The 19,977-nt window shown below is 39.9% G+C and overlaps 1 protein-coding gene across 5 annotated transcripts in view; it reads right to left on the bottom strand.

Moving 5' to 3' along the window:
- Window positions 1–19,977, bottom strand: part of CCDC170 (coiled-coil domain containing 170) — an 82,849-nt gene that overhangs the window by 37,164 nt on the left and 25,708 nt on the right. For 3 of the 5 annotated variants that reach the window (XM_019735450.2, XM_019735451.2, XM_074333710.1), the window contains exons 2-5: window positions 14,293–14,421; window positions 12,705–12,961; window positions 8,935–9,079; window positions 5,433–5,618 (exon numbers count right to left, since the gene is read on the bottom strand). In XM_019735450.2, the coding sequence (XP_019591009.2) occupies window positions 5,433–5,618; window positions 8,935–9,079; window positions 12,705–12,961; window positions 14,293–14,421 (717 nt within the window). The remainder of the gene's footprint in view (window positions 1–5,432; window positions 5,619–8,934; window positions 9,080–12,704; window positions 12,962–14,292; window positions 14,422–19,977) is intronic. The other 2 variants (XM_019735452.2, XM_074333711.1) reach the window with 1 other exon arrangement.

Below are 19,977 nucleotides of genomic sequence, written 5' to 3'. Positions count from 1 at the left end.
AAAGTGTGAAGCTGTTTGAAATCCAATATGTAAGTTTAATTTCTGATCCACTGATGTGAACTTCTGAAATCTATAGAAAATGTATGGGTGGCTTGTGTCGGTACAGCGACTACTTTTCTCAGAAGTCAGATTTTTCTCAGATTTTAAGATAATCAAGAGAAAAGGTGCCAATCTTTGATACTTTTAAAAACATTCTGCAATATTAATTACTAAAGTTTTTAAATAGTATACATTTCTATATGTATAATAAGTCACCAGGATTTTCATTTGGGAAATTTTCATAAAGTAACTTGAAGAGTGTCATTAAGAAAATCAGAATATGATCTCACTTATATGTGGAATCTAAAGAAAAGAGTAAGTGAATGAACTAATCAGAAACAGTTTTGGAAACATGGAGGAAAAACAGAGGGTTGCTAGAGGGGCGGGGGGGTGGGGATAAGGGGAAGGTGAGAGGTTTTGGGAACGTACAGAGGGATAGTGGATGGGGGGAGGGGGGTTCACACAGTGTGAGGGATATAAATGATAAACGTCTAAGTTTTGCTTTGTCTTGTGCACCTGAAACTAATTAAAAAAATAAATAAATAAATAAAAATTAAAAAAAAAAAGTAAACAGTAAAAAAAAAAAAAAGAAAATCAGAAAAGTTGAGTTTGGTAGAAACAGTACCCAGAACTACAGGTATTTCTCCATACTGTCAACAGTCCTTGTGGATTTCACTAGTTAAATAAGTTTACTACCTCAAAATCAGAGCTTTACAAAGTATTATAAAGACTCTTCCTGAGACCATTAACGTGTTGGGAAAACCACTTGACAGTATTTTTCAGTAATAAATCTTTGGAGACATAATCCTATGAATGAGCACTTTATTAAAGACCACAAATTTTTTATTGCCCATATATTTTTTTTAATTTTTATTATTTTGGCAGGAACTCCATCCCAAAGTGACTGTGTTTCCAAAGTCTGAACAACACTGCATCAGTCATTTACAAGTAAAGACACTTATGTAAGAAAAGGAGTCAGTTCTGTTTTTTTAATGTGCTCTTACAACACAGTTTCATTTCCTACTGCTAATCCCCAGAAATGCATTTCTATAGGTAAAGATTAGATTCTTCCTAATTTCCAAGCCTTGATAATTCAGTAACTACTACTTATAATTTATAAAGTTATTCATTCACTGAGGAAATTTGCATAGCTATGAATTATTGCTGTGTCACTGACAAATCCTCTTTCGCACTAGACTTGTATGTAGGATGTAGCTGTGAATATAGAAGTAAAAGGGATTATTGATGAAAGCATAATAGTTTAATGACTAGAGTTCAAATCCCAACTTTGCTACTTAATGGCTATGGGAACTTGAGCAAAATACATAACCTCTTGGAGCACTTAGTGCAATGACTGTGCTAATGGTAAGTGCCTGATAAATGGTGACCATATTAATGACTGCTGATAGTATTAATGTAAAAAGTCTGAGAGCCTTAAACTTCACTCAGAAGGTTTACTATTAGGTAAAATACCAAAGTGTAATTTTGAAATAATTTTACATATACTGTAAGACAAAGCAAATGAGTGAATAGTGTTAGAATCCAAATGACACAAAATAAAAAGATATTAAGAAAATTCTAGGATAACACATTTAATTAAAAATACCACTATAAATTTATCATGAAAACTGTATTTCTAGCTACATCCACTGAAAGCAATGACGCCCCAATAGCAATGAACACACCTAAGCCTAAATCTTGGTTTCTAACACCATTTATCAGCAAAAGGAACCAAAGTTCCTTAGCTAATAGGTTGATTTTTAGTTCTGTGGTCTGAAAATTGTAAGTGACCCCAAGATAGCATCTTCTTACAGAAATCAAGGAAGCATTCAAAGACTGAAAGAATCAGGTTACAAGGTCACAGAGACCATCTTGCTGGGGCTCCCTGGGACCAAATTTGATGGATTTGGAGCACCAAAAAAAGAATAATTGATTGTAACACAGTAAATAAATAAAAATCCATGTGTCCATAGAATTGAAAAGGAAAGAAAAAAATTTTTTTTTAACTTTTCTTTACAGAAGAATGCCAGCTAATAAGTAGAAGGAATGTAAAATTCAAATATTACCACTTTGCCAAACTTGATGTAACTTAATCAAGGCAAGAATCAATGAATGCTAACATCACTAGGTAAAGTCGATGGGAAACATAAATAATCTGCCAATTATCACCCCACAGATACTGTGTTTCCCCAAAAATGAGACCTATCCCAAAAATAAGCCACAGTTAAGATCGTCAGACAGACAGACACATTTAGTACATTATGACGATGTTCCAGAAAATGATATGACTGTATTTGAATAAATGTAGATTGTTGTACATGAAAAAATAAGACATCCCCTGAAAATATGCATCTTTTAGAGCAAAAATTAATATAAGACCCGGTCTTATTTTCAAGGAAACACGGTAACTATGTAACTGCAGAAGAAAAATAATGTACCTTTACACTAAAGAGATGGGCAATGAAACTTAATGTCAGCAACAATGGAACGATCTAACAGTATTTGCCTCTAATGTGACGCAATACGAAGTATACAACTTTACTTTTGAAACACTATTGCCTAAGAAGTTTAACCTGAATTCAATCCAGCCTCTAGATACAACTTTAAGTGTATATAGTACAGAGAAACAAGTTAAACAATGTCATGAAGAAACAATCAGACCACTGCTCTGGACTCTCCAAAAAGTCAGTCCTATTTGGAAAAAAAAAAAAAAAAAAAACACCTAAACTAAAAAAGGCTAAAAATAATCAATACATGCAATGAATGTACCTAGATTGGATCCCAATTTGGGGAAGAAAACAGCTATAAAAGACATTCTTGTAGCAAGTGGTGAAATTTGAATGTGGAATAATATTAGATTATTTTTGGTTATTTATTACTGTGTAACAAATTGCCCCAAACTTAGTGGCTTCACACAACAAATGTCTATCACCTCACGGTTCCTGTGGGTCAGGAATCTGGGCATGACTTAGCTGGGTGTTTCTGACTCAAGGTTTCTACAAGGTTACAGTCAAGCTGTTGACCAGGGCTACAATCATCTCAAGACCCAACTGAAGGATGATTCACCTCCAAGCTCACTCATGTGGCTACCGAGGCCTCAGTTCCTGGCCACATGGGCCTCACAACCGGCTGCCTGAGTGGTGTCGCCACATGGAAGTTGTCAAGAGCAATGACTCAAGAGAGATCAAAAGAGTGCATGTAAGACAGAAGCCGCAGTCTTTTTATATCCCAATCTCAAAAGTGACATCCCATCACTTCTGACATATTCTATTCATCGGAAGTAAATCACTTAGTCCAGCCCACACACAAGGGGAGGAGAATTAAACATCACCTCTGAAGGGGTGAAATGCAAAACACTTATGGGCTTGAAAACCACCACAGATGATATCGTGGCATTATTGTTATCTTTGAGATGTGATAATGGTATTGTGGTTATGTAAGCTAATATCCTTACTCTTAGGATACATGTGCTGACATAGCCAGATACGATACAAATAATGTCTGCAACGTATTCTCAACTGATTCTCCAAATACACGTGTATGTGTTTGTGTGTATGTGTGTAAAGTAATAAAACAAACATATCAAAATGCTAACAACTGTTACATCTTGGTAGATGGGTATTCACTGTAATATTCCTTTACTCTTTCTATATATTTGAATTCTTTTTCATAAAATAGTTGGAAAAAAGTAATTGAGGATTGCTGTGGACTGAACTTCATCCCCTTGAAATTCATGTTGAAGCCCTCATGTCTAGTGCGATGGTGTTTGGAAATGGGCCCTTCAAGAGGTGATTAGGATTAGATGAGATCATGAAGGTGGTGTCTTCATGTTGGGATTGGTGCCCCTGTAAGAAGAGACACCAGAAAGCTTTCTCACTCTCTCTGCCATGTGACAACACAGCAAGAAGGCCGTCACCTGCAAGCCAGGAAGGCAGCTCTCTCCAGGAACTTTGATCTTGCTCTTCCAGCCTCCAGAACTTTTGAGAAGTAAATGTCCACTGTTTAAGCCACCCAGTCTACAGAATTTTGTTACAGCAGCCCAAGCTGACTAAGACAAGGGTGTTGAAATGATTGAAGTTACTTGACAACACTGATAAAATCTTTACTCTTTTTACAAAGCTAATGTGTCAGGAGAAGAAATCCAGTGGTAAGAAGGGGTTTGGGGGTTTTGTTTTGTTTTTTTGTTTTTCTGTTTTTGATGCAGGGAATTGGGAGGGAAATGGAGATTATCATTACTGTGGACCACTTCCACACTCCATCTCCCCATCGCACCTCAGCTTGGCAGTGACGTCACGGTAGACATGGAAGGCCCAAAAGGAATTCCCACAAAGATGGCTCCTTTTACTGCATCTCACCAAGCCCAGAACCGCCTTCGGCCTGTGGGACATTACCAGACCGTCACCCCCCACGGAGCCTGTCCTTTTCAGCATTAGTCATTACCTAATATAAAATTCCATCTCCTTTACCATTTAATTGTCTCCTCTGTATTTTAGCAACTGATTGCACAAGCTCACTTCTGCTTTTGGAAACTGATCATTATTATCAATGCCAGAATTAGTTTCTTTGTCACAAAAAAAAATTTTTAATATAAGTAAAGGATTATATAGTGCTAAAAAAACACACAGTATTAATTCTCATGCTCAAACAGGTTCTCACTAATTTGAAAGATCAATGAACTCACCGTGTAAATAAACGTTTAGAATTAAGAGTCACTTTCCCTTGGCAATCTCTCTTAAATTACAATAACCCTATCCTTCAACCCCACAAATCTACTTCTAAGATTTTGTCTTACTGATATATTCTCACACATGCGATATAAGATGATCGATAGCCTCCTTGCTATAATAGTGTGTAGTATGTTAACATTTTAAAAATAAATAGAGAAAAATATAGTGTGCTGAGTGTTACCATTTGTGTTGAAAATAAATAAAAAGAATAAGTATACATGTATATATATGGAATAGTTCTAGAAAGGTATATAATTGTTAACAGAGATTGCCTCTGAGGAGAACAGCTGGATGCTTGAGGAAGTGGAGAAGGGGAAGACTTTTCACCATATTCCCTGTGTCCATTTAAAATTTTGCATCTTGTGGATACATTACCCTTTAGTTCAATTTTAATTTTAAAAATCCTTATAGCGTAACTAAAGCAAGTCATATTCTCCACAAACTCTTTACTTATAAGTGTTTCGTATTTCTTTTTTTCCAATTTTCTAACTACATAGCAAATGGCCTGTTGAGGCCCCTGACTCCCAGGCCGCCCCAGCGCTCCTGCTGAGAGCAGCCTTCTGAGATGGCGGTCAGTAAGCCAGTGTGCTCACCTGCATCTCATTTTCAATTTCTGCTTCCTAAACATGATCACAGATGCACACACACACACTTCACATACTGTACCTGGTTCAGCTTGTCTCTCTCTTCAGTGCACGAGGCAGCTCTTTCCTGCTCTCTGTTTACTTCTGAAACCAGCCTCATGATTGTTTCTCTGCTAGCTTTTGCCTCCATCTCATGGACATTTATAGTCTCTTCCAAAGTAACAATTTGTCCTTTCACAAAGGCATTCTCCTTGCACAGCTCTCTAAGCTGAAGAGAAAGCAACGACAGCTGTCTTATAAAAATTAACAACTTCACACCACTTTCTCTAAGCAACTCTGATGTATATCCCCCCATGACTGCATTATCATATGAAAACAGCTAAAAGCACTATCCCTCCATCCACGCAAAAGATCACAGGTTTCAAAGGCTGCCTCTAAACCCTGTGCTTATGTGTAGACCTGGTGGTCAAATTAAAATTAATCAAGAGGTGCAAAGGTAACAATGATGAGAGTTCAGCCTAAAGCTTCCCCACAGAACAGGCGCCCTGGCTGCTAAATAATCAAGGGAGGGAATGTTCTCCAGAGGTTACAGCAGGTGAGGAAGCAAGGAAATTCTGCTCAGCCCAAGTCCACGGGAACCACCTGCGTGCCAGGCACTACCTGGCACAGGCAGGAAACACAGAAAAGAAAGCAGGAGTCTCTTTTTTAAAAAGAAAATCCTTCTAATTGATACAAGCATAGAAAAAGCCTTAATAACACACTCAAACTGTGGTTATCGTTGGGATTAGCGGGGCATTTTGTTCTCCGTGTTGTGCATCTGTTGTGCATTAATGAGATTTGTGAGATTTACAAAGAGGGAAAATAAAACCAGTAAGGCTCCTTGGCCCCAGAGAACCAGCCAACTGTGCAGACTCCACTCTATAAGGCCACAGGGATGCCTGTAGGAAGACCTGAAACTCCACATGACAAGGTCAGTAGTTGTGTTAAGACTCTGGGGAAGGGACATACATTTTTGCCTCGGCAATTTGCCGACATGGTACCCTGCTTCTGGCTCCTGGCTGTTCCCTGTTTCTTGAACACTTGTCATGCAGGGTGTCATGTGGGGTCTCTGGTCCCGCTCCTCACATAAGAACGCAGGACATGATGAGGCCAAAAAGGAACACCCACGGATCCATAGATAGGGGAGTCATACCACTATAGTCTCGCTGGCGGCTGGGTTGGAGACGCAGGAGGCAAGAGCCACACGATCCGCAACCTGCTGTCCGCTTCTCTGCCAACCAACCAACCCCTTGCTAACTGCAATCCGCACTTGCCAGCCACCACCTTCTTGCTAGCCTTATTCTCTGCTAGCATAGCCACGGCAGTTATATTCGTGGCCAATGGCTCACTGGTTACAGCTGACGACCAACTAGCCACAGCTGACGGCCACCCAATCACAATTGATGGCCATTTACTACCTGAGCCAGCACCTTTCCTTCTGAGGCTGAGAGCCTGGAAACTGCTCTCCTGGCTCTGTCCCCACAACACTTTTCCTCAAATTTGCATGCTCACTCCCCAACATCCTTCAAAAGTCCTCACCTCAAAGGGGTGCTCCCCGGCCAGTCTCCCTAAACTTGCATCCCACGCCTCTAACCTGCTTCACTCTCTGTCACCGCGTCCTCATCTGTTGTTCTTCATTGCACCTTTTACTACGTGGGATAATACTGGATACTTATTTATTTCCTCACCATCTTTACCCCACAGTAATGAAAGCTGTAGAAGGGTCTACACTAAGTCTTATCTCATTCACTACTGTATCCCCAGCACCCAGAACGGCTATCTAGCATATAGTAGTCACTCACTAAATATTTGGGAAAGGGATGAATGACTGTCAAATAAGTTCTCAGGAATACCTCCTTTTCCACCATTCCTGGGACTGTGGGTGCACGTGTGGTTATGACGGCGATAAAAGTGAGGGAACGGCTTTGAAATTAAAGGAGTGGTTTTGCTCCACTTCTCGAGGGAATACCTAGTCACGTGATCAAGACAACAGCCTTTCTGCTCTTGGACTGTGGTTGTTTTTTTAAGACGGGCACCTGCTCAGGTGATTAGGATGCTAAAGCTCTAGGGTCCTAGTATCTGTTTGTAAATCTGTTATATTATTATTCAGGTATGGTAAGACCAACAGATCAGGTTTCCATTGAAAAGACAGTTTGCTACTCACAGTTCCCAAGAGGAGGGATGGGCCATGCCATGCAGGGGACACGCAGGGAAGCAGCAGGGCTGGTCAGCAGACAGAGGGAGCGAGGAGGAAACACGTTTTCCACAGGAAGAAATGGGCGAGGCAGTAGAAGCAGGCTTAGGCTAGTTTGAGTAATTTCCATGGGCTCTGGAGCGTAGGGCTGCCTCTAGTTGTCTGGGACCTGGGCCTGGGGTGATCAAGCCAAGGGGACAGTGGCCCAGAGTATGAGCGCCTACAGAAGAAGTGGTTGTGGTGTGGGCTCTGGATTGGATGGTTGGCACATGAAAGCTTTGCTCCCAGGTGAGTCATTCACTAGGAGTTGGCTAACCCTGGGAGTGGCAGTCTCCTGGGTCAACCAGGCCCCAGATGTCAAAGCACGGATTAATACGGTATCAACACCCAGATTAGCACCGGGACATTGTCTCTGATGGGGGAAAGGGAGAAAGAAGGAACTTCTGAATTCCCTTTTCTTTTTCCCACCACTTGTCCTTAAAGCTCATCCCCCAACTGTACCTCGAGGTGGGCTTCTGCTGTCAGGCTCCCCAGCACAGGGCAGCAACCAGGAAAACGGAAAAGATGCAGCGGCACCTTGAGGGTACCAGGCAGACTCTAGGCCTGAGCGGCCAAAACCCATCCGTGAGTGGGACACTCCTGAGGTAAAATGGGATCATTTGGCAGCTTTCAGGGAGTACCTGTGGGAAGCTTACTAATAAAACCACTGAGAGTTGGCCGTTAAGAACAGTGCATGGGAATCTGTCAGGAAGCAAATATATGAAAGGCTTATAAATGAGCTAAGACGTGCTGAGCACTCATCCCTCCAGGTGCCCTAATGAATCACTCCAGGCCAAGTGAATTATTCAGGTGATATAATTCATTTCCATCTTATGGCAACCTACCATTAAAGCAGGATTTTTATTGGTTAGCTTTAATGTAAAATTAAAAAGCACTTTAGAAGGAATCTTAACCTTATATTCAATAAATAACCCAACAATGACACACAGCTGTTTTTGGTTTTGGTTGGGGGGGGGGGGAGGGGGTCTCTGTAACTAAAAAAAAAAAAAACTTCCTAAAACACATCATTAAAATGAATAATTGACTGCATTTGACAAGCTAAATATATTTCAGACAAAACAATTCATCCTTTCTGGAAAATAATTAATCCTCAAATAATGCTAAAAAGGGTCTTGGAATTGAGACTCAGAAAGGTGACATGGTTGGTCCCAGGTCACATACTCGATTAATGCTACATTTCGGCCATGTCCCGTTCTCTTGCCACTCCCAGACTCAGCCACAGCTCTTTCTTTCATGGCATATTTCAAAATGACCCCTACATTTATAGTCTTATTAATCTTCATACAAACACCTTTAGAATTAAATCTTCATCTGCTGCCTTTTCATTCTTCTTGTCTGGATCTAAGCAGTCATGAAGTTGAGCTAGAAATTCCTCATGTTCCCTGCAATTCTTTGAGACTTGATTCTTAGTCTCCTCGTTTTCCTTTAAACACTTTCTATCAGGCAAATAACAAAAAAAGTCAAGTTTAACACCATAGAAGATAACATTCATCAAAGTTCAGAACATAAACTCTCTGTGGGAAATAGCCCATCGTCACTTTCAACACAACGCAGTTTCCCTGACACAGGGCACATTACTGTCACACAAGCCCTGTAAAGGAAGCAGAGAAGGGGAAGCAATTCTGGAGCATCTACATTTTGTAAAAATGTAGGGAAATCTTCATGGCATCTTAGATCTAGTAACAACAAGGGAGACAGAGTCTCTGTCTCCTGTCCCCAACCTTCTGCCATCTGCCAAAGTGGCGGGTAGACTTCTAGGTCACACGTGGATCCATGCTGCCATGGGTCTCTGTTGGGGCTTCATGGGGAAGAAGGAGACTACTGCTTCGTTGATTCTAGGGAACCATGCTTAGAACATCACACAATGTTCTATAAGGGTTAGTTAGGGCATTCCCCGGTTCATGGCCAAGAATAACTACAATAAAAAATACATCAGAAGCAGGGGATGTTTCCACCTCTGGGACAGAGAGGTGCTTTATCACTAGCAAAGATCATATTAGTTCTCACATACATTTAAAGAGCATTGGAATGGGCCAATCAAGGAAAATCAATCGATTTATACTTGATTTCAAATCTCAGATAGGTTTACTGAAATAGCACAGTCTATTTCTAATGCTTTAACTGTTAGAGACTAAGAGAGCATCAAAAAATGGACATATTTTAAAGGCAAATTAGAATCATGTCAGTAATTTGGTAGCATTTTTTCAGTATGCTAGATAATAAACATGATTATTACTTTCCCTTTTTACCACGTTGAGTGTTTACTGCATATCCTTTCACTCTATTCAGAGATTAACAAAGCATGTAACTGTATATGCTCAAAAGCATATTATATTTATATGTAGAATAATGTGTAACAATAAAAGACCAACATCAATATATCTCTAAGTTCTTATCATCGGCCTATGCAAGGTAGTATTTATTCAATCTCTCTGACTCATGAAAGGCACAACTGATGCTATGTTCTGATTGATTTATGTGTAAGATTCCATACATTAACCCCAAGATTTCGATCTTACTTCTCAGTACCAAGGATTTCTAAACTGTTTCCCTTTCTATTGCATTTCACTTTGACCCAACAAAGTTCCAGGAATCTATCCTAAGGACGTAATCACATAAATGTGAAAATATAAATGCACATGAAATTCATTGCATCTTGGTTTATAATAATTTTTGTGGGTGGAACTAACCTAAATACCTACAGGAAATAGCAAGGAAAAATGGTTAAGTGAATTATGACATTTCAGGCAATGGAATATCATGGGCCATTAAAACTGATACAATGAACGACTTTCTAAAATATCTACAAGATATTATTCAGTAAAAATTGTTCATTACATGTCTTTTATGTACCACTCTCTGAAAATCTGTTCAACAAAATGTTAACTATAGCTGTTCTGAAATCACAAGGTTTTGAGTAATTTTAATTTCTTTTTGGGACTTTTCTATATTTTAAAAAACTCTTTTACAGTGAGTATTTATCACTTTTATTACACATTTACTTAATAAATATCTATTGGTCACTTACTATGCATCATGATCTATTTAAAGGTGCTAAAGATAAAGAAGTAAACAAACAGATAAAGATCTTTGCCCTTGTGGAGGTTATAGTTGGGAAGACAAACAGTAATCAAAGTATTAATGTGCCTAGGAAGTATAGTATATTATAAAAGGGCTGGAGATTTAAAAAAAAGCAGAAAAGATGGTAAGAAATATTTGGGGGGAGCAGGGTAACATTTTAGATGTAGTCACTGAAGGAAGCCCTCCCTGGGAAGGTGATTTTTGAGTGAAGACCTAAAGGGAGCAAAGAGGCAGTCATGCAGTATCTGCAGGACGGAGCTTTCCAGGAAAAGGGGCTCAGCAAGTGCAAAAGCCCTGAGGTAGGATCGTACCCGGTATGTTTGAGGGGTAGCAAAGAAGCCAGAGGGCTTCGGAGTAGGGAGAGAATGGAAACAAAACTAGGTCAGGATGAGCCTTTTAAGTCCTAGAAAACACTTTGTCTTTACCCTGAGAGAGAAAAGGAGTCACTGGAAGGCTGTGAGAAGAGGACTGATAGGATCTAATTTGTGTTTTATCAAGATCACTGACTGCCAGGGACACAGGCAGAGGCAGGAAAACTACTGAGGAGGCTACTGGAGCCATCCAGGTGAGAGATGACAGTTGCATGGACCAGGTTAGTAATCAGGTTAGTAGATTTATTTTGAAGATAGAGATTAATGATGGGATTTATTGAAGGATCAGACATGTGAAAAAGAAAGAGAACCAAGGATGACCCAAGATTTTTGACCTGATCAACTACAAGAATGGAGTTCCCGTTAAATGAGATGAGGAAACATGCAAGAGGATTTTGCGGCAACGCCAGCAGCTCAGTTTTGGACGTGTGAAGTTTGAGATGCCTGTTAGACAACCACATGGAGATGCCCAGTAGGCAGTAAGATCTGTGGGTCTGGCGCTCTGGGAAGAGATCCAGGCTAGACAGAGAAATGTGGGCGTCACTAGAATTTAGATCATTCTGAAAGTCACGAGGCTGGATGAGGTTAACGAGAGAGTGAATGTAGATGGAACCAAAAGAGAGATTCCAGGACTGAGGCTGGGGGCACTCTAATATTTGGAAGTCACGGAGATGAGGACAAAAAAGCAAAAGCGATCATGACATCACAGCTAGACCAGTACTGTAGAGAGCAGGCGCGTGTAGCATCCCGAAAGCCAAAAGAAGAAAGAATTTCAGGGAGAAACCCACTGTGATTAACAGACTGGTCGTTCAAGTAAGAGAAAGACTTAATCACTTAATTTGCAATGTGTGGTCTTTAGTCACCTTAGTGAAGGGTTTCAGTGGAGTAGATCCAAGAGAGAAGGAGAGAGGAGAGAAATTGGAACAGTCAGTACGCACAAACATTTTAAAGAGTTTTGCTGTAAGTGGAAGGAGAGAAAGAGGACAAGAGCTAAAAGTACTGGATTTTTTTTTTTCAAGAGGTAATAAGTAAAATAAATTCCACTTATTTTATTAATAAAGTTATTTAAGGTATGACATGTCGACTTTTAAAAGTATATTTTCGGAACAACTAGTTCTCAATTTTGTCTCAGTAATCACCTTTTGCCAGAGCTAAGCGTAGAAAACCTAAGTTTCATGAGTTCTCTGCATAAACTGGCAATGAAACCTAATGAGACATGTTTGGGGTGGCCTGGGGTGTTCTGGGCTCCCAGGGTATTTTTATAACTAGCTTCTGAATTAATGCCTCCCCCTGTGTAGGACTCCACCACCTCTACCTCTGGTTAAACCTCTACTTAGAGGAAATCTTCCACATTGTATATTTAATCATGTGTAGCCCTACTCAATAGGACATACACGTGCTTCGGACAATGCTGCGTTAGGACTCTTGGTGACATTTAGAAATGAACTTGGGAAAAATGTTCAAGGTTCCAAAGATTCACGGTCAATTTTTTTCCAAATTGAGTTTCAAGGCCAAACAATGCAAAATGCGAGAACATTCAAAGGCGTATCCTGCTCTCAGAAGCTAGTATTTTGACACTAACTAAAGAAATATATTGAAATACCCTTACTGTAATTTCTCGTTGAGTGCTACAACTTTCTTCTTTAACTCCTGGTTCTCCTTGATTGCAGTGTGAGCTGTGATGTCTGCTCTAATTTTAAAGGAAGAAAGCATTGCTGATTCTCCTTCCAGCTCCTGAACTCTGTCTCTCAAAGAGGTGAGGAGAGATGATTTTCTGGCATTGTTCTCTTTGTAGTTCTCCATCTCAGCTTTCAATTCTTGACAGAAAACTTCTTTAGAAAGCATTTTTGATTGGAGGTCTCGAAGCTAACATGGAAAAGAAATAAAGTCAAAAAGGATTTCCATGGCATTAGTGTGAAGTACCTTTAAGAAACCCAACACTATACTTTAAAATTTCATTCTTTTATTCGTGACTTAATCCACCTTTCCTTTCTTTTTTTTTTTTTTTTTTCCATATCTGTATCTTTATTACCAGATGGGAAATTATGCCTAAATAATGGACTTCATGTTCTGTTGTTTTGTGTTTTTGGGTTTTTTTTCAAAACCAATTGAGCAATGCCTTGCGGTAATTTAGTGCCTCTCAAGAGACAACTGTGGTGTCTTTTGCAAAAGGCAATAAAATATTTTGCAATGGAAACCCATTTTCCAAATCTGTATTGCTGCTTTTGCTGCTAAAGTGAAACAAAGAACCTACAAGCTGTGCTATTTGTAATTTCATGGCTACAACTGATTCCCAAGTAAAGACAGATTATTTGAAATACTGCTGCATTCTCCCACTTGCCTTCTAGACCTTCACTGTGAGTGATAAAGAAAAATAATATTCAGATTTCCGGGAAAATATGGGAGAAAAGGAAAATCATTGTAGGATTTACACAAAAGACATATTTTAACTTTTATTAATTCCGTGGCATCAAAATGCTGGACAATGTATGTGCTCTATTAAGTTGAGCACATGTAAGAAAACTTTATGGATCCATGTTCTTCTTTGAAACTGTGAGTATCATCCATCCGTTCTCTCTTCTTACACACACTCACACTCACTCACTCACATGTTATTAACTCATCTTTCAGTGGGATCCTGCCGGCCCAGTGAGATCACTAGTTACCTCGCAGACAAGCCTGGACTCCTTGGGGCCTCCAGGCTGTGAGCAGAATGGGTCTAGATAGACTTGCTCAGAAATTCCACAATAGACCTGACCCAGCCCAGGGGGTAGATGGAGTCCAACCATCTTCCTAGAATTTCCCCCCAGCCAATCAGAACTACCATCAGAAAGGGATGTAGATTGCAAGCGATCCACACTAAGGGAACATAGTCTGAGAAATGCTAAAAGTTCTCTGAAGCCCATGCAGCTTCAACCCGAAGTCCTCAGGTGTCCCAGGTCTCTCAGGCTGTGGAGCTTTCCTGAGATCTAGAATCCAACCCACGTCACCTTGCCTTACAGTATGGCAAAGGCATAAATTCTCAGGAATTCTCTACAACTAGGAGATAGGCACGCAATAAGGGAAAAAGCACAAACTTTGCCAAAAGGTTTAAATCTGTGTCCTACTATCCTCTTTGTAATTACCTCTATGCTCTGCTTTACTCTACAAGAAGCTAAAAAGTCCCATTTCTGAATTATGAAGATACATAATCTTACCTCAGACTGAGCACATTCAAATTTGACCAAAGTTGCTGCAAGTTCACTTCGGGCATTTTCAGCCACATTCCGATAGTGGTTTAATTGCTCCCGACTGACCGGAGCTTCCAAAAGATGATCGTAAATTTCCTGATAGAGTTCCCCAAAAGACAAAATATAAAGAAGAGTGAAAACAATCTTTTCTGTGCAGCTGTGCAGAGCAAGATTAAATGCAGACGTGTTCTTCATAGTTCACATGTGTTGAAAATGCTGCCCAGAGAAGTGTTTTGTTCCCATCATTTTGCTCTCAGTCTCAAAATCCTAAGGGAGGCCCGGAGGCAGCCCAGGAATGAAGGAGGTGCTCCCCCAGCGTGGCTAAGAATTGGCCTTTGCCAGTTTAGAGACTTCCCTTCCACCTGACTCAAGTGCTATTTGACCTCCGACCAGAGCCTACAGTTAAAAAGAATAGTCAGAAGAGACACAATGGGATATCACATGAAACTAGGAGGCAGTTTTCATCGATCTTCTGTTTCCAGACAATAAAGGTCATCAATTCATCTCATCTGTTGAATAGTGTTTTGTTTGATGATCAAAGAGATTGTGTGAGTTAAATGTAAAAGGCTGTGTCCTTCGTAATTATTCACAATGCCATTTAGCCTCTATCTCATAGCCTATCTCGGGGTCATGAAGGTGACTCAAATGCATGCCTGAGACCGGAGATAGGGTGGTGGTATGTGAGGAGTCCTTGCCCCATCCCATCTGGAAGGGAACAGCCCTCAGCTCCACGAATGGCTGTCAATGCAGAAATATGGATCCCAACATGGCCAAACTATTCCAGTTTGTCAAGACAAGTCATATATTCAAACTTTTTGAAGAAAAAAATTCCCAGTGTTTGTAGCTTGGCAACTTATTTCACTGTTTAAAAAAAAAAAAAAAAGACACACCGTAATGACCCAAATAAACACATCTGCAGAGCAGATTTGATGGGTTTGGCCTGTGGTTCTCAGTCTGCCACCTCTGGTTCTGTTTGTGTCCTACTCACGCCATAACTTCTGCTTCTTTCAAGAATTATTCCTGAGCTTGAACAGATACCTATCCCCAACCTGTATGGCATTTCCAGGGCCTGTGGTCTTTCTGAAAGACATACAAGAAAGCCACTCATTTTTGAAGGAATATGAAAGAGGTCACATAAAGGAGGGTTTCCTGGAATTATCTAAGTGGTCTCAGGGGAAACACCAGGAAAACCTGTTCCTGACTGCTCAGTTACTCAACTGCCAAAGACTACTGTTTGGAAATACTCATGAATGCAAAAGTAATTCTAACGCTCTTAACTTTACAACAATCGTTGTCATGACTAGTGTGTTTCAATCCACAAACTGCCAAACAAACCCTTCAAGTGCACTTAGTAACAGCCAGTGTTTGCCAAGCACAACATATCCAAGAAGATGGTAGGTATGTACTCCTGGGGAGAAAACATAAAATGTTTCATTGCCTCTAATAAGAGAACCACATCCTGCTCAGCCTCATCAGTATTCAGAAGGAAATTCTCCACCCTAACCACCACAGCAATATTTTCTAAAATCTGCCATGGTGAAGACCTATGTCACTCAGGAGAGGCTGGAGCTATCATGTGTTTGGCACACCGTTTTATACAATTCCTTAGGAAAGTAAGTTCTTCAAGAGCTACGATTATTTCTTCCAATGACTAACATCATTTTTCAGGCAATGATGTAGTCACACCATAATTTTATGCCCCCTTGTGAAAATATATTGTGTCCATTGGACGTAATATAAAGAGCCACACAAGACAGTTCAGACGCGGCCCTTCATTTTAGGAGGTTACGATCGAATGCAGACCACCACCAAAAGCATCAATACCTTCAAATGTTCACGGATGAAAGAAGCTACCCATTAAGGTATCATTACCTTTGACACGGGAGCAGAGCCTCCATGAGGAAGACTTTTGTTTTTTTTAACTTTTATTTATTTAAGTGTATTTTTCCAGGACCGATCAGCTCCAAGTCAAGCAGTTGTTTCAATCTAGTTGTGGAGGGCACATCTCACAGTGGTCCGTGCAGGGATCGAACGGGCAACTTTGTTGTTAAGAGCACTGCACTCTAACCAACTGAGCTAACCAGCCACCCCCAGGAAGACTATTGATTATACAGTTTAGAAAACTGTTGCTAGGTCTGAATCACTGTTCACAGTCCAGCAGACTGGCGATTACTTGTCAACAAATATTTACTGAAAACCTTCTCTGGGTCAGGCACTGAGCTTACAGTCTGATAAGAAAAACATCACTTATCAAACAACCACACTAATTATTTCATAATTACAAACTGAAATCAATTCAAGGAAGGAAAGAAAGAAGCAGACAACAGAGGAAAGTGACTTAAGATTCCAGATGTGGGAAGGAAAGATTTCCCTAAAAGAGTGATGATTAGATAGGAATTAAAAAGGCAAGAGGTTTTGAAGCAGGAGCAAAACACATCATTCAAACAGCAAAATGTCCGAGCAAAGGTCCTGTGGCAGGAGTATGCCCTGTACAATCAAGGATCTGAGAGAAGGCGGTGAGGCTAAGGGACAAGAGCAGGTGAAGAAGAGTAGGGACAGGGCTGGAAAGGCAGCTCTGAGCTCACTCATGTTAGTACTTGGTAGGGCTTCTTCTGCAGAAAATTCCTGGCTATTCTTATTTTTACCATGTGAAATTTAGAGTGAGTTTATGAAATTCCAAACTTTTATGTTTTATGTTATGTTTCTTATTTTTATTGCTCTTTCAAAATATTTCATTACAGTATCAGTTTGCTTTGTTTTTCATCTGATAATTTTTATTGGGCTCAATTAATTTTATAAACAAACTTAGGGAGAATTGACATATTTTAAATGCTGAGTCTTCCAACTAAAAAATCATTTTTTTTCCCATTTGTTCAGTGATTATATGTCTCTTAGTAACTGTGATTGTTAATTTTATGTATCAACTTGACTAAGCCACAGGGTATCCAGATATTTGATTAGCCATTATTCTGGGTGTGTCTGTGAGGGTGTTTCTGTTATGAGATTAACTTTTGAATCGGTAGACGGAGTAAAGCAGATGACTCTCCCCAGCTGGGTGGGCCTCACCCAGTCCACTGACGGCCTGGATGGAACAAAAAGGCTGAGTAAGGGAGAATTTGCTCTTCGTCTGTCTTGGAGCTGGGCCATCAGTCTTCCTCTGCTTTGGACTCACCCACACACTGGAACTTGCAACATCGCTCTCCCTGAGTCTCCAGCTTACCAACTGCAGATCTTGGTACTTCTCAGCCTCCATTATTGCACACTCCTTAGCATCAAGGCCAATTCCTTATCAAAAATCTCTTGACAGATAGATAGGTAGGCAGGCAGGTAGGTAGATAGGTAGATAGATAGATAGATAGATAGATAGATAGATAGATAGATAGACAGACAGATGACAGATGACAGATAGATAGACAGACAGATAGACAGACAGATCCTACTGGTTCTGTTTCTAAAAAGAACGCAGACTGAGCCCCAGAGACAATTCTGTGTTGAATGCGACTCTGGAAAATTCTACAGAAATCCATTCCTTCAAGACACTCTGAGGTAGCTGCACTGAGAAGAAATGTGTGGCAATAGCCTGACAGTATTACAGGGACAAGGAGAGGCACCTGAATGCTGAAAGAATACACGAAGGTACTTATTTAGGGCCAAGCTTTTCCTCTTAGCCCTTCTTTTCGATCCCATAGAGTCTTATGGAGCATTCTTCATGGCTATCTTCTAGAGATTCTTCAATTGGTTGGAATGTCTTCTTTGACCTGAGTTGTCTGAGATTTTGTTGTGGTGGCTCTTTGTTTTCTGGATTTGTTCAGGATTTCTCCTTTATTGCACTGTGCTCAGAGAATATGGTCTGCATTAGGGCCGACATTCACTGGCATATACCAGTCGGTTGACGGGTGTCCATGCAGAATTGGGTCCATTCCAACTGGAAGGTGCCCTTGCTACACCAGCCATCATGTATTTTCGCCATCACCCTTGCTATATTATTTCTACTTCAGGGAATGTATTGAGGTTTTTGTGAATGCCCGATTTTATGAATGTCCCAGGGGCACTTGAACAGAAGATGTATTCTCTGTCCTCAGAACTTGGACTTCAATAAGTATCAAGTAGTTCTACCTTATTCATTTTTTTAATTAGGCACTTCTAGCCTCGCCTAATTCCTATCCTTTTACTCTATCATGAATTCAGAGAGGTGAGTTAAAGCCTCCTATTACTACTGTAATTCTCTACCACCTTGTAGCACTTGTATTCTTGCTTTATGGATGCTGGTGCTGTTACGTTTGGTACAGAGGTTCAAAACTTTCGTATCTTCACTGTGAACTGTATCACATAGCATCAGAATGTGCCACTATTTATCTCACTGAATCCTGTCTGCTCAGAATTCAACCTTTCTGATATTGAGCTCATGATTCCTGATTTCTTTTTGTTTGCATCTGACGACATATACCTTAATCCATCTCTTCATTGTCAACCTTTCTGTATCACTTTGTTTTAGATGTCTCAGCTGTAAATAAAGTTGGTTTTGGCTTTGTGATCAATTCTAAAATTCTTTTTTCCTTATTAGATGACTTGACTACAATTACATCGGTTAATCTGAAAGATAAGTTTGGCCTTAGTTCTGCTGCATTGTTTTATGTTATGCTTCTTATTTTTATTGCTCTTTCAAAATATTTCATTACAGTATCAGTTTGCTTTGTGTGTTTTTCATCTGATAATTTTGTATTTTTGTTTCTAAGTTTATATTAAGGTTTGTATTTTTGTTCTAAGTTTATAACTTTAAATAATACCTTTCATCCCTTTACTGATTTAGATAATATCTACTGATTCACTCCAATAGCTATCTCCTCTTCCTCACCCCTTTACTCCCTCTCTTCCAACTTCTAATCTTTGATCTTTGTATTATCATTCTAAGTACTTCTCTTTCAACTGTAACAGCAAGTTGTTAGATGAGAGAACTCAAAACGCTTACACTACTTTTCACCTTCCTTTCTGATGCTAGTAGTATTCTTTTCAGGGGACTCTATACATATGCTTAATTCTTTTCCGTGTATTTCATTTCATTCATTTTCTGCCTATGGCTTTTAATTCTTCATTTCCATTTCATTTTTTTTCTTCTCATTTCTTCTCCATGCCTGCCTGTCTCCCTGTGTATCTTCCACTCTTGTTCTTATTTCTGTAACAGTTTCACCTCCTTTTGTGTCTTTCTTTTCTAAACTCTGCCAGATCACGTTTCATCTTTATGCCTTACCGCATTTTTCTTGAGGTCCTAGGTCTTGCTTTCTGAACATGCTTCAGGTAAGTAGTGGTTTCATCCAGTTGTTTTATTCAGGTCACAATTCCTCTTTGCATAATAGCAACAGTTTCTGGTAGACCCTCTTCATTTGTCATCTTTTTCCTATTCCTCCCTTCCCCCGCCCCTTACCTTTAGTTGTTGCTCTTGGCAGCCTTAAATAATCCTGTGCTGTTTCCTTTTAAATTGCTCAATAGGAGGTGAGTGTTTGCTAGACCAGCTGTGGAAGAGCTTTCTGTACACACAGGGGTGGGAAAATAGGGTCATTCACGTTCTAGCCAAGCAGCAGTTTCCCTAAGACACAGGATTTTGTGGATAACTTTATCTGACCTATGTATCCTTCCAGCCCATGGAGAGAAACA

This window comes from Rhinolophus sinicus, linkage group LG05 (assembly GCF_036562045.2).
Source record: "Rhinolophus sinicus isolate RSC01 linkage group LG05, ASM3656204v1, whole genome shotgun sequence".
NCBI lineage: Eukaryota > Metazoa > Chordata > Mammalia > Chiroptera > Rhinolophidae > Rhinolophus > Rhinolophus sinicus.
Note: the sequence above shows the minus strand (reverse complement) of the source record. Positions and strands in the feature narration are given on the sequence as shown.